This window comes from Callorhinus ursinus, unplaced genomic scaffold (genome assembly GCF_003265705.2).
Source record: "Callorhinus ursinus isolate GAN/ISIS: 27379988/994484 unplaced genomic scaffold, GSC_fseal_2.0 scaffold103, whole genome shotgun sequence".
Taxonomy (NCBI): Eukaryota; Metazoa; Chordata; class Mammalia; order Carnivora; family Otariidae; genus Callorhinus; species Callorhinus ursinus.
Window position 1 is genome coordinate 1,043,316 of NW_027397165.1, and position 12,907 is coordinate 1,056,222.

The 12,907-nt window shown below is 37.3% G+C and overlaps 1 protein-coding gene across 4 annotated transcripts in view; it reads right to left on the reverse strand.

The window, feature by feature from the left end:
- FAM120C (family with sequence similarity 120 member C) overlaps positions 1 to 12,907 on the reverse strand; it is a 104,227-nt gene that overhangs the window by 75,379 nt on the left and 15,941 nt on the right. For 3 of the 4 annotated variants that reach the window (XM_073889234.1, XM_073889233.1, XM_025852036.2), the window contains exons 2-3: positions 6,122 to 6,368; positions 4,596 to 4,678 (exon numbers count right to left, since the gene is read on the reverse strand). In XM_073889234.1, coding sequence (XP_073745335.1) covers positions 4,596 to 4,678; positions 6,122 to 6,368 — 330 coding nt within the window. Of the gene's footprint in view, positions 1 to 4,595; positions 4,679 to 6,121; positions 6,369 to 12,907 lie in introns of those variants that run through there. The other variant, XR_012377054.1, reaches the window with a different exon arrangement.

Consider the following 12,907-nt stretch of genomic DNA (forward strand, 5'->3'; position numbering starts at 1 on the left):
TTTAAAATATCTTCCCCTGTAATTCTCAGTATAGAACACTTGGAAAAGATAAAACAGTATAAAGAAAGATAACATCATATCATTTATAAATCCTACTACAGAGAGAGCCACTAGTTGATGACATTGTCATAATTCATCAGTTTTCTTTCATAATACCATTTGGCTGCTTCCATTTTTTTGCTATTAAAGGTAAGGTTTTAATTTGTGGACCATGTTTGGATCCTAATTTGAACTAACCACAAAAAAGCCTTATGGGACAATCAGGAAGATCCTAAAACGGACTAGATATTAAAATGATACCAAGAAATTATCATTAATTTTGTTAAAAGTAATAATGGCATTGTGCTCATGCATGAAAATGCCTATATGCTTTAGAGATGCATATCGAAGAATGTGGGAGTAAAATGACTTGAGGTCCAGAATTTATTTTAAAATACATTAGCAACAGAAACAACAACAACAACAAAACCCAGCAAGTGTGGCTACATCTTGATAACTGTTGGAGCTAGAAGATGTTACAATAGTGACTGCCTATGCTATATTTTCTCTACTTTTACGATGCTTAAAAATTTTTTTAATGCCGTGATAAAATGTAGATATGATTTGTTGTTCACTTTCCAATTATTTAATTATAAGCTTCCTAAAATTGTAATTAGTCAATGGGTATAAACTTCTTAAAGACTTTTTATATAAAATTGTTTGGGCAAAAGGCTGTACCATTCATTCCTTCAACAAGTATTTACTGCCTACTGTGTACTAACTAGGTACTGTCACAGGCACCAAGAATACAGCAGTGAACAAGATAGAGAAAGATCGCGGCCCCCATGGAAGCTTAAATTGTGGGGTAGGTGTGTCAAGATAGGGTGAGGGGAGTCAAATAAAATAAACAAGTAAAATGCATACTGTGCTAGATGTAGATAAGTGCTATGGAGAAAATCTAAGAGGATGACCTTGGGAATTCAAGTGTGTGCATGCATCTGCACAAGCAAGTAATATTAAATAAGATGGTCAGGAAAGGCCTCACTGAGAAAATGAAATTTGAGAAAACCTCTAAGAGGGAGGTACAAAGCTATGTGGGAGGAAAAAGCATCCCAAGTAGAGGGAATAATAAGTACAAAGGTTCTACAAACAAAAGAAAAGAAAGGATGACATCATAGCTGTAAGAGACCCCAGTCAGTACAGGACTTTGTAGGCCATGGTCAAGATTGAGTGAGTGACATGAAGAGCCACTGGAGGGTTTTGAATAGAGAAGCAACATGATCTGAATCAGTTTTTGAAAGATCCACTCCTGCTATTGTACTGAGAATAGGTTTTGGGGAGGGGAGGAGAGTGCAAACAGAAGACCAACAGTTAATAAGCTGTTATAATAATCCAAGCAAGAAATAATGGTGGCTTGACCAGGGTAGTAGCAATGAAAATGGTGAGAAGTGGACATATATTGGAAGAAGAACTGATGGTATTTGCTGGCAGAAGAAATGTAGGGTGTGAGAAAGAGAGAGAGAAGTCAAGGATGACTCTATGGTTTTTAGCCTGAACAACTAGAAGGATGGGATTGCCATTAATAAAAATGGGGAAGGCTCTGGGAGGAACAGATTTAGGGGAAAGATCACAAGTTTCCATTTAGATACACTTCCTTAAGATGTTTAGTAGGCTGTTAGATATTATAATCTGGAGTTCAAGAGGGATGTCAAACCTAGAGACACAGATTTAGGAGTCATCAATGGACTGGTGATACTTAAAGTCATGAGACTGGATGATATCAATCACTAAGGCAGAATGTGTAGAGAGAACTGACAGAAGGGACCAAGGACAGAATTCAGGGACACTCCAAAGATAAGAAATAGAAAAGAAGTCAAAGAAGCAACAAAGGAAACAGTAGCTGCAGCCAGTGAAGGTAAAAGAAGGAAACTAGAAGAGAGTGGTGTCCTTAAAGCCAAGTGAAGAACATGTTCTAAGGAAGAGGGAGTGAGCCACTGGGTCAAATGCTGCTGTTGGTCAAGTAAGATGAAAACTGAGAACTGGCCATTAGATTTATTAACATGAAGGATTATGAACATCTGGACCTCGTCAAAAACAATTTCAAAACAGATTGCAGAGAGAATAGGGAAAAGGGATAATAAACAGCTCAAGTGTAGATGACTCTCTAGAGGGCTTTGCTATAAGGGAAGGAAGAAATGTGGGCCATGAGAGAAGAGGAAATATGGAACAATAGCTTGGGTGGAGGGAGTAAGGTCAAGAGCAGAATTTGCTTTATTTTTTAATATGGATGCATGCTTATAAATCTGATGGGAAAAATCCAATGAAGAAAGAAAATTGATGATGCAGGAGAAAGAAGAACTGCAAAAGTGATGCCTTTCAGTTAGCAAGAGGGGATGTGATCTGGCATGTAAGTAGAGGGGTTGGCCTTAGATAGGAACATGGACAGGTACTCCACAGTTAACACAAGGCAGGCAGAAAATGTGGGCACATAGGTGCACATAGGTGAGAAGATGAAAGGCTAGGAGCCAGTAAAGTTCTGTTTCAAATGCTTCCATTTTCTAAGTGAAATAGGAAGCCAGCTCATGAGCTGACAGTGAGCAAGGAGGAGGGAGTATTAGAGGCTTGAGGAGAGAAGAAAAAGTATGAACTAGCAGAGTGAAAGAATTAGAGAAAAGTTATATATTCACCAATTTACACTACCACCAGAAATGTATGAGAGCATCAGTCTCAACATAGACTCAACAGGAGTAGGCAGACTAATTTTTCAGTATTTGCCGAACTACTAGGTTAAAAAAAATCATTTAATTTGCATGTGTGGGGGCACCTGGGTGGCTCAGTCGTTAAGCATCCGCCTTCGGCTCAGGTCGGGATCGAGCCCCGCATCAGGCTCCCTGCTCAGCGGGAAGCCTGCTTCTCCTTCTCCCACTCCCCTGCTTGTGTTCCCTCTCTTGCTGTGTCTCTCTGTCAAATAAATGAATAAAATCTTAAAAAAGAAGATCTTTTAAAAAAAATTTTGCATGTGTGATCACTAGGGAGATTTAACATCTATCTAGTCATACTACTGGCCACTGTATTTCTTCTTTTGTGAGCTGCTTCAGTCTTTGGCTCATTATTTCATTGACTGGAGTATTAGTATTTCACTTCATGGGTTTGTATGAATCCTTAAGATATTAAGGGTATTGTCTTTATAACAAATGGTGCTGGGAAAATTGGACAGCTACATGAAAAAGAATGAAACTGGTTCACTTTCTTACACCATACACAAAAATAAACTCAAGATGGATTAAAGACTTAAATGTGAAACCTGAAACCATATAAATCCTTGAAGAGGGCACAGGCAGTAATCTCTTTGACAATGGCTATAACAACATTTTTCTAGACATGACTCCTGAGGCAAAGGAAACAAAGGGAAAAATAAACTATTGGGACTACAAAATAAAAAGCTTCTGTGCAGCAAAGGAAACAATCAACAGATTGAAAAGGCAATCTACTGAATGGAAGAAGGTATCTGCAAATGACATATACAATAAAGGGTTAGTATTCAAAATATACAAAGAACTGATACAACTCAACACCCAAAAAACAAATAATCCAATTAAAAAATGGGCAGAAGACATGAACAGACATTTCTCCAAAGAAGACATACAGATGGCCAACAGACACATGAAAAGATGCTCAACATCACTCATCATCAGGGAAATACAAATCAAAACCACAATGAGACACCACCTCACACCTGTCAGAATGGCTAAAATCAGAAACACAAGAAACAAGTGTTGGTGAGGATGTGGAGAAAAAGTAACCCTCATGCACTGTTGGTGGGAATGCAAAGTGGTGTAGGCACTGTGGAAACAGCCTGGAGTTTCCTCAAAAAGTTAAAAATAGAACTGCCTTATAATCCAGTAATGGCACTACTGGGTTTTTACACAAAGAATACAAAAGCACTAATTCAAAGGGATACATGCACCCCTATGTTTATGGCAGCATTATTTTCAATAGCCCTGACATGGAAGCAGCCCAAGTGTCCACTGATAGATGAATGGATAAAGAAGAAGTAGTACATATATACAATGGAATATTATTCACCAATAAAAAAGAATGAAATCTTGCCATTTGCAGTGACATGGATGGATCTAGAGAATATAATGCTAAGTGAAATAATTCAGTCAGAGAAAGACAAATACCATATGATTTCACGCATATGTGGAATTTAAGAAAAAAAATGAACAAAGCGGAAAAAAAGAGAGAGACAAATCAAGAAACAGACTCTTAACTGTAGAGAACTGATGGTTACCAGAGACGGGGATGGGTGTGGGGATGGGTTAAATAGGTGATGGTGATTAAGGAGTGCCCTTGTCTTGATGAGCGCTTGATGCATGGAACTGTTGAATCACTATACTGTATACCTCAAAGTAATATAACACTATATGTTAACTATACTGGAATTAAAATAAAAATTTAATTAAAAGAGAGATTAAGGGTATTGATCATAATTATAATTTTGTATTTGAAATATTTCAAGCCTAATGAAAGGTAATTATTCTATCAAAAGTCCAATGAAAAGAACCTGACATCCCCTAGGCATGGATGTATAGGCAGGAAATGGGGCACTTTACCTTAAGTGATGCAAGGGGATGTTCTGGTCCCAAGAGGCTCCAGTGAAAAGCAGCCAGGTCCTCATCTGGGAGAATGTGGTTACCTATAAAGTACATTTGTCATTTATTGACTGTGCAAATGTTTTCATAGAACCTCCAGGCCATGAAAGGGCTTCTGGGGAAGAAAATAATCGTAGATTCTCAATGTAATATCTATAGTATCTATGTGTTGATTACCTACTATGTATCACATGCATTATATGTTTTATTATTGTAATAACCATGCCTAGTAGTATTATTATCCCCATTGTACAGATAGGGAAACTGAGGCTCAAACAAATTTGGTGCTTAGCCCAAAGTAGCTTGGTTAATAAGTGCCCCCACCAGGATAAGAAGCAGGCTCCAAAGCCCATGCTATTATCTATTACCTAGTCATTCTGCCTTTTATAATAGCAGCCACAATTACTGACTGCCTAGTAAGTGCTGGGCATTTTATATACCTCATTTCATTTAGTTTTGTCAGTAACACAATGAGGTATACTATTCCATTTCACAGATGAAACCAGGGAGGTGTAACTTCAGTGATATGTCATAGGCCTAATTCTAAAACTTGTGCTGACTCCATTAGATGAGCCAAACTCAAATCATTTGGGATTATAAGCAGAGGTTACACCTGAGACAACATATTAACCTTCATGCTGTCAGTAATTGGAAAGCCAACTGAAAACATAATCAGCTCTTGGGGTGCTTGGGTGGCTCGGATGGGTAAGTGTCCAACTCTTGGTTTCAGCTCAGGTCATGATCTCAGGATCCTGGGATCGAGCCCCGAGTCAGGCTCTGTGTTTAGCAGAAGTCTGCTTTAAGATTCTCTCTCCATCTCCCACTGCCCCTCCCCCCACTCGCGTTTTCTCTCTCTCTCAAACAATAAATCTTTAAAAAACCATAACCAGCTCTCTGCAATTTACTTTTAAATTCATCTTTAAAAGATAAATTGATGAATGGCTAGAATGGAGAGATATATGATAAAGCAAGTATAGGAAAATGTTAATGGCAGAATACAGGTGGTAGATATATGATATATAGGATTTTCACTACCAAATTCTTTCAATTTTGCTGTGTTTGGATATTTTCATAATAAAATGTTCACACAACAGAAAAAAAAACCACATACAACAATTTGTGTTCTTCTAAACTGAGACAGTAGGAAAGAAATGCTAATGCTCTGAATGGGGAACCAAAGCTATCTAGGGCTAATAAAACATTTGGCCTAAGACAGTACTCTGCATAAATAGTTATGGAATGTAACAAAAAAAGTTTTACAAAAATCGAAATAATTTTCAAGGATGTCCTGTATTAAATTCCTAAGACAAATATGCTGAGTTTCTAGTAAGAAGTCCAAAAGCCTCCTGGGTTTTCTCCAGCATAGTGTTTAGCATGTGGACTTTAAAAAGATAACTTATGATAGGCTATATTGCTCTGGTCTTCGTGTCTTAACATTGGAAGAGGAAATTTTACCAATCACTGGAGTCTGTTCTTTGGATACCTACCTAGCAACGCAGCAAATATGGGAAAATTCATCCGCTTCAAGCCCAGCTGCTTGGCCACCTCCTGCATCAGGAACTGATTGGTAGTGAGATTCTTCCCATTCCAGCTCAGCTTCAGAGCATGAGAACTGTAGTAAGAAGGAATATTGTAGAGAGCATACTCGGAATCATGGGCAAGAAGGCCATGGAAGCCATTTTCCCTGAAAAAAGCCACCACTTCCAAATGGTGGTCCTCAAGGCTCTGAAAGACCTAGGAGGGAAGAAGAGAGGAAAATGTCATGCAACAGAAACTGGCTATATTTGGTTAGAAATCCAGAAGGTTAGTAACTAAATTTTATAGTTGAAATTTAAGATCACACATGGCTGAACACAATACTCTACAAAAAAAAGTCTCTCCCAGCTTCAAACTTGATTATTCCTACTACAAAGACAGTATTATCTATGTATTCATTGAAATGCCCAGTCCTTTCATGAAACTGTGGTATGAGGCATTTCAAGAGAATACTGAAATTAACATGGTATATATTACTTAAGTTCCCACTTCACACAATAACAGAAGATATCTTTGTTAGAAAGATAATAAAACTATTATTTATTGCTCAGCACCTTCTATATACATCCATCTGTACCAGCACCTTCTATACTTTACGTACATTATCTCATTGTCAGAACAACCATGAGCAAGGTAGATATGGATGAAAAAACTTGTATATAGAAATAGACACAGAAAGGTTAAATAACAGAATCTAAGTTCATCTAACTCCTTTTTTTTTTTTTTTTAATCTAACACCTTTTAAAAAAATCCTTGCCTGTGGGTGTCTGGGTGGCTCAGTTGGTTAAGCCTCTGGCTCTTGGTTTCGGCTCAGGTCATGATCTCATGGGTCGTGAGATCGAGCCCCAGGTTGGGCTCTGTGCTCAGTGGGGAGGCTGCTTAAAGAGTCTCTCCCTCCCCCAACTCACGTGCACCCACACTGTCTCTATAAAATAAATAAATAAATCTTAAAAAAAAATCCTTGCTTGCTTTCTTAGGAACATCTTAGACCACAGAGCACCCATATAGGGCACTTCCAGTGGGTAGAGGTCAGAAACTTCACCCCACTTTAGAAACGGGAAAACTAAGACTATGAGAGGTTGGCTGGCCTAAAGCTGCATAATGAATGAGTGTACACAGGATTCAAACCCAGGCTGTTCTGACTCCAGAATGCACTTATTTCCACTATACCAGGCTTCTTCCTGGAGAGCACTATTTTTCATGTAACAGAGGCAGACGCTTAAGTGACCTTCCTGTGCATGTCTCTATCCCTGCACTTAGAGCATACTGATATAATCTGCATAGTGGTTATACCACGCTAACTTCCTTGACTGCAGAGACTTAATTTATCTATTCCTGGCTCCAACATAAAACCTGGGGTATAATAATATGAGTAATAATGGTTAACAGATACTGAATACATACTCTGTGCTAAGCTCCAAGAACTCTGCATTCATTAACTCATTTAATATTCAATCATATAAGGCCGTACTATTATTATTATCATCCCCATTTTTACATTGCTATTCCTAAGGTCACATGGCCGGAAGGAACAAAGCCTGGATTTTGGCTCTAGAACCCATGGACCTAAATATTTTTGTGGAACTCAACTGACCTATTTTTTTTTCATTTAAATTACAAAATAATTGTAGTTTTCTGGAGTCTGACAGGAGTTTCAATGCATTAAGCTTCTGCTAGGCTATGGAAAGAGACTAGCCACAGCAGATAGTCATGTCACACATTAAATCCACAGGGGAAGGGAGACTGATAAGCACACAGCAAATATGTGTATGTTTGTTTCCAAGCAAAGGAACCAAAAATCCTTACTTTGTACTGCAACATATTTACACCTAGAGTTATGATGAACTCCAATTGGGTCAGAGTAGGAGTATAGTTTTATGCTGTCCCCTGGTGATAGTTTGTTCCAGCATACCTCTCATACAAGTCACTCATTGAGCATCCATCTGTACCAGGCATAGTGCTAGGTATGGTACTTTCCCTCTCTTCATCACTGCAGGTGTTATAAGTCCCATCTTACAGATGAGGAAACTGAGGCTCAGAGAAGCAAGGTGCCATGCTTAGGGCCATAGAGCATTCCAAATATCCATCAACAGAAAAAAAGGTTAAACTGTGGTATAACCATACAAGGGAATATTATTTAGCTATAAAAAGGAATGAAGTACTGATTCATGCGTCAACATAAATGAACTTAAAAACACTATAGAGTACAAGAAGCCAGACAAAAAGGCCACATATTACATGATTCCTTTTAAATGAATTTTCCAGAATAGGAAAATCCACTGAGAGGGAAAAATAGATTAGTGGTTTTCAGGGACTGGGGGAAAAGGGAAATGAAAAATGACTGCTAGAAGGTACTGAATTTCCTTTTGGGGTTTTAAAAATGTTTTGGAATTAGACAGTGATCATAGTTGCACAACTCTGTGAATACAAGTTAATTATACACTTAAAAATGGGAAATTTTGGGGTGCCTGAGTGGCTCAGTTGGTTGAGTGGCCGACTCTTGATTTCAGCTCAGGTCATGACCTCAGGGTCCTGGGATAGAGCACTCAGTGGGGAGTCTGCTTAAGGATTCTTTCTCTCCCTCTGCCCCTCCCACTACTCACGTGTATGTGCTCTCTCTAAATAAATCTTTTTTTAAAAATGGTAAATTTTACGGTATTGTGTAAATTATATATATTAAAAACCGGAACTAGAATTCAAATTCAGCTCTGTCTACAAAGCCTATGCTCTCTAAATCTCACTTGTAAAACTTATTATGGAAAATTTTAAATACATAAAGGTAAAGGAAATACCGTAACGAACCCCTATGATACCATTATCCTGTTTCAACCATTATCAATGTTAAGTCATTCTTGTTTCATCTACTATGCATCCCTTTTGTTCTGGCGTTTTTAAATGCACTTTTAAAATCATGACTAGAAAACCACATAAAATTTACCATCTTAACCATTTTTAAGTGTACAGTTCAGTAGTGTTAGGTTTAATCACCTTGTTGTGAAACACATCTCCAGAACTTTTTAATCTTAGAAATCTGAAACTCTATACCCATTAAACAACTCTCTGTTTTCACCTCTCCCCCAGCTCCTGACAACCACCATTCCACTTTCTATGAATTTGACTACTTTAGATACCTCATATAAGTGGAATCATACAGTATTTGTCTTTTTATGACCGACTTATTTCGCTTAACATAATGTCCTTGCAGTTCACTCACATTGTAGTATGTGACAGGATTTCCTTCCTTTTTAAGGCTGAATTAATATTCCATTCTATGTACATACCACAATTTCTTCCTCTATTAATCAATGGACTTATGGGTTGCTTCCACTTCTTGACTATTATGACTAGCACTGCTATAAACACAGATGTAAAAATATCTCTTTAAAATCCTGTTTTCAGTTCTTTTGGGTAAATACTCAGAAGTGGAATTGCTCAATCACACAGTAGTTTCATTTTTAATTTTTAAAAAGAACTTCCATATTGTTTTCCAAAGAGGTTACTCCATTTTATATTCCCACCAACAATGCACAAGGTTCTAACTTCTCCACGACCTCACCAACACTTCTTTTCTGTGCTTCCTTTTTTTATAGTAGCCATCCTAATGAGTATGAGGTGATATCTCATTGTTTTCATTTGCATTTCTCTGATAATTAGTGATGTTGAACATCTTTTCATATGATTATTGGTCATTTCTGGCATACTTTCAAGCAAATTCCAGATATCAAATCACCTATAATACTTCATTCTTTATCTGTAACAGATGAAGAGTTTAAAAATAACAAACAAAACTATCATTTCACTGAAGTTAACAAGTTTCTTAGTATCTTAATATCCTGTCCCTACTCTGTTTTCCAAGATTACCTTAAAAATGTCTTTTGACAGTTGGTTTGTTCAAATCAGGATCCAAATAGGGTCCACATGCTGCATTTGGTTGATATGGCTTCTAAGTATCTTAATTTATAACAGTTGCCCTTGCCTTTATTAAATGCCATTTATTTGTTGCAAAAACCATAACTCACTTTTTAAATTACAAAGGTAATATGGATTATTCTACAGATTATGTTGGGATAACTGGACATTTATTTGAGAATAAGATAGATCCATTCCTCACATTTTAATTAGGATAACCATAAAAATAACAGAAGATTCCATGGGGATTTTTTAAATATAATTTCAGAGTGGGGAAAGTTTATGTATAAGAGAAAATCCAGTAACAGCAAAGAGGAAGATCAATCCTCTTGACTAAAAATAAAACATTTGTTTGGGAAAAGCCAATGTAAGTAAATGCAAAGGACAAAGGACAAACTGCAAAAAAAGTTGTAACTCATCGTATAGAGGGCTAATTTCTCTAACAGAAAAGAAAAAAAAACCTAACAACACAAGAAAACAGTTCACAAAAAAGGGGAAAACAAAATGATTATAAGCATATAAGATGATCAAACTCACTTGTGATAAGAAGCGAAAATTAAAACAATACTGAAAGATGGTTATTTCAACCATAACATTACCAAATATACTGGTAAGGGAAACAGGCACACACAAATATTGAAGGTAGGTATGTAAATGGTACAATCTCCATGGAGAAAAACTTGGCAAGATCTGTCGTAATTAAAAATGCACATACCTTTTGACCCGGTAATTTTGCTTCTATGGATTTATCTTTTAGATATGTAAAGTACTTGGAACAATGCAAGTACTTAGGTATAAGCAAGAGCATTGCAACTGTACAAGTATTCATTATAGCATTATTGTAACAGCTGAAAACTGGAAAAAATCTAATTAACTGCCCATCAATAAGAGACTAGTTAAATTACAACATATACATACAATGGAATAGGGTGGAACCATAAAAAATAAGGACAAAACTCTTATGTACTCACATGGAAAAATCAGCATGATATAGTAAATAAAAAAGCAAAGTACAAATTATGTATAGTATGCTACCATTTTTTGAAAGGTATATTTTTGGTGTGTGTGTAGCAAGTATTTATAAGTATTTGCTCTCATAGGCATAATAACTTTGGAATAATACACAACTAATTGATAATACTGGTCAACTCAGGAGAAAAGAATCTAGTGACTAGGGATGGGGTGGAAGGGAGATTTTATCATATATTCTTTTGTACCTTTTGAATTTTTATAACATGAACTGCAATACTTAATTCAAAAGATAAATTACAACTGAATAAAAGAACATACTCCAGGTAAAAAAGAAATCAAAGAATACAGAAAGGTGTATGGTGAGAAGTAATACAGGCATGCCTCAGAGATATTGTGGGTTCAGTTCCAGAACACTGCAATAAAGCAAGTATCTCAATAAGGCAAGTCAAATGAATTTTTGTTTCCCAGTGCATATAAAAGTTATGTTTACACTATACTGTAGTCTATTAAGTATGCAATAGCATTATGTCTAAAAGTACATACCTTAGTTTAAAAATACTTTATTGTTAAAAAATACTAACAATCATCTGAGCTACAAGTCATAATCGTTTTGGTGGTGAAGGGTTTTGCCTCGATGTTGATGGCTGCTGGCTGATCAGGGTGGTGGATGCTGAAGGCTGGGGTGGCTGTGGCAATTTCTTAAGACAGTAATAAAGTTTGCCCCATCGATTAACCCCTTTCACGAATGATTTCTCTGTAGCACCTGGTGCCATTTGATAGCATTTTACCCACAGTAAAATCTTTCAAAAGTGGAGTCAGTCCCTCAAATCCTGCCACTGCTTATCAACTAAGTTTATGTCATATTCTAAACTGTTTGTTTGTCATTGCAACATTCTTCACAGCATCTTCACCAGGAGCACATTCCATCTCAAGAAACCACTTTCTTGGGCACCTGGGTGGCTCAGTCGTTAAGCCTCTGCCTTCAGCTCAGGTCATGATCCCAGGGTCCTGGGATTGAGTTCCACATCGGGCTCCCTGCGCGGCAGGAAGCCTGCTTCTCCCTCTCCCACTCCCCCTGCTTGTGTTTCTGCTCTCGCTATCTCTCTGTCAAATAAATAAAATCTTTAAAAAAAAAGAAAAGAAACCACTTTCTTTGCTCATCCATAAAAGGGAACTCCTCACCCTTAATTTTATCATGAGATCATGGCAATTCAGCCACACCTTCAGGTTCCACCTCCAATTCCAGTTCTCTTGCTATTTCTACCATGTCCGCAAGTACTTCCTCTGTTGATCCTGAACACCTCAAAATCATCCATGAGGGTTGGGATCGACTTCTTCTGAACTCTCGATAATGTTGATATGTTGACTTCTTCCCATGAATCATGAATGTTCTTTTTTTTATTTATTTTTTAAAATATCTTATTTATTTATTTGAGAAAGAGAGAATGAGAGACAGAGAGCACGAGAGGGAAGAGGGTCAGAGGGAGAAGCAGATTCCCTGCTGAGCAGGGAGCCCGATGTGGGACTCGATCCCAAGACTCTGGGATCATGACCTGAGCCGAAGGCAGTTGCTTAACCAAATGAGCCACCCAGGCACCCCAAATCATGAATGTTCTTAATGGCATCTAGAATAGTCAAGTCTTTCCAGATTTTCAGTTTACTCCGCCCAGATCCATCAGAGGAATCACTATCTATGGCTGCTATAGCCTTACAAAATTTCTTAAATAACAAGACTTGAAATTACTCCTTGATTCATGGGCTGCAGAATGGGTGCTGTGTTAGAAAGCATGAAAACAACATTAATCTTATGTATATCTCCATCAGAGCTCTTGGATAACCAGGTGCACTGTCAATGA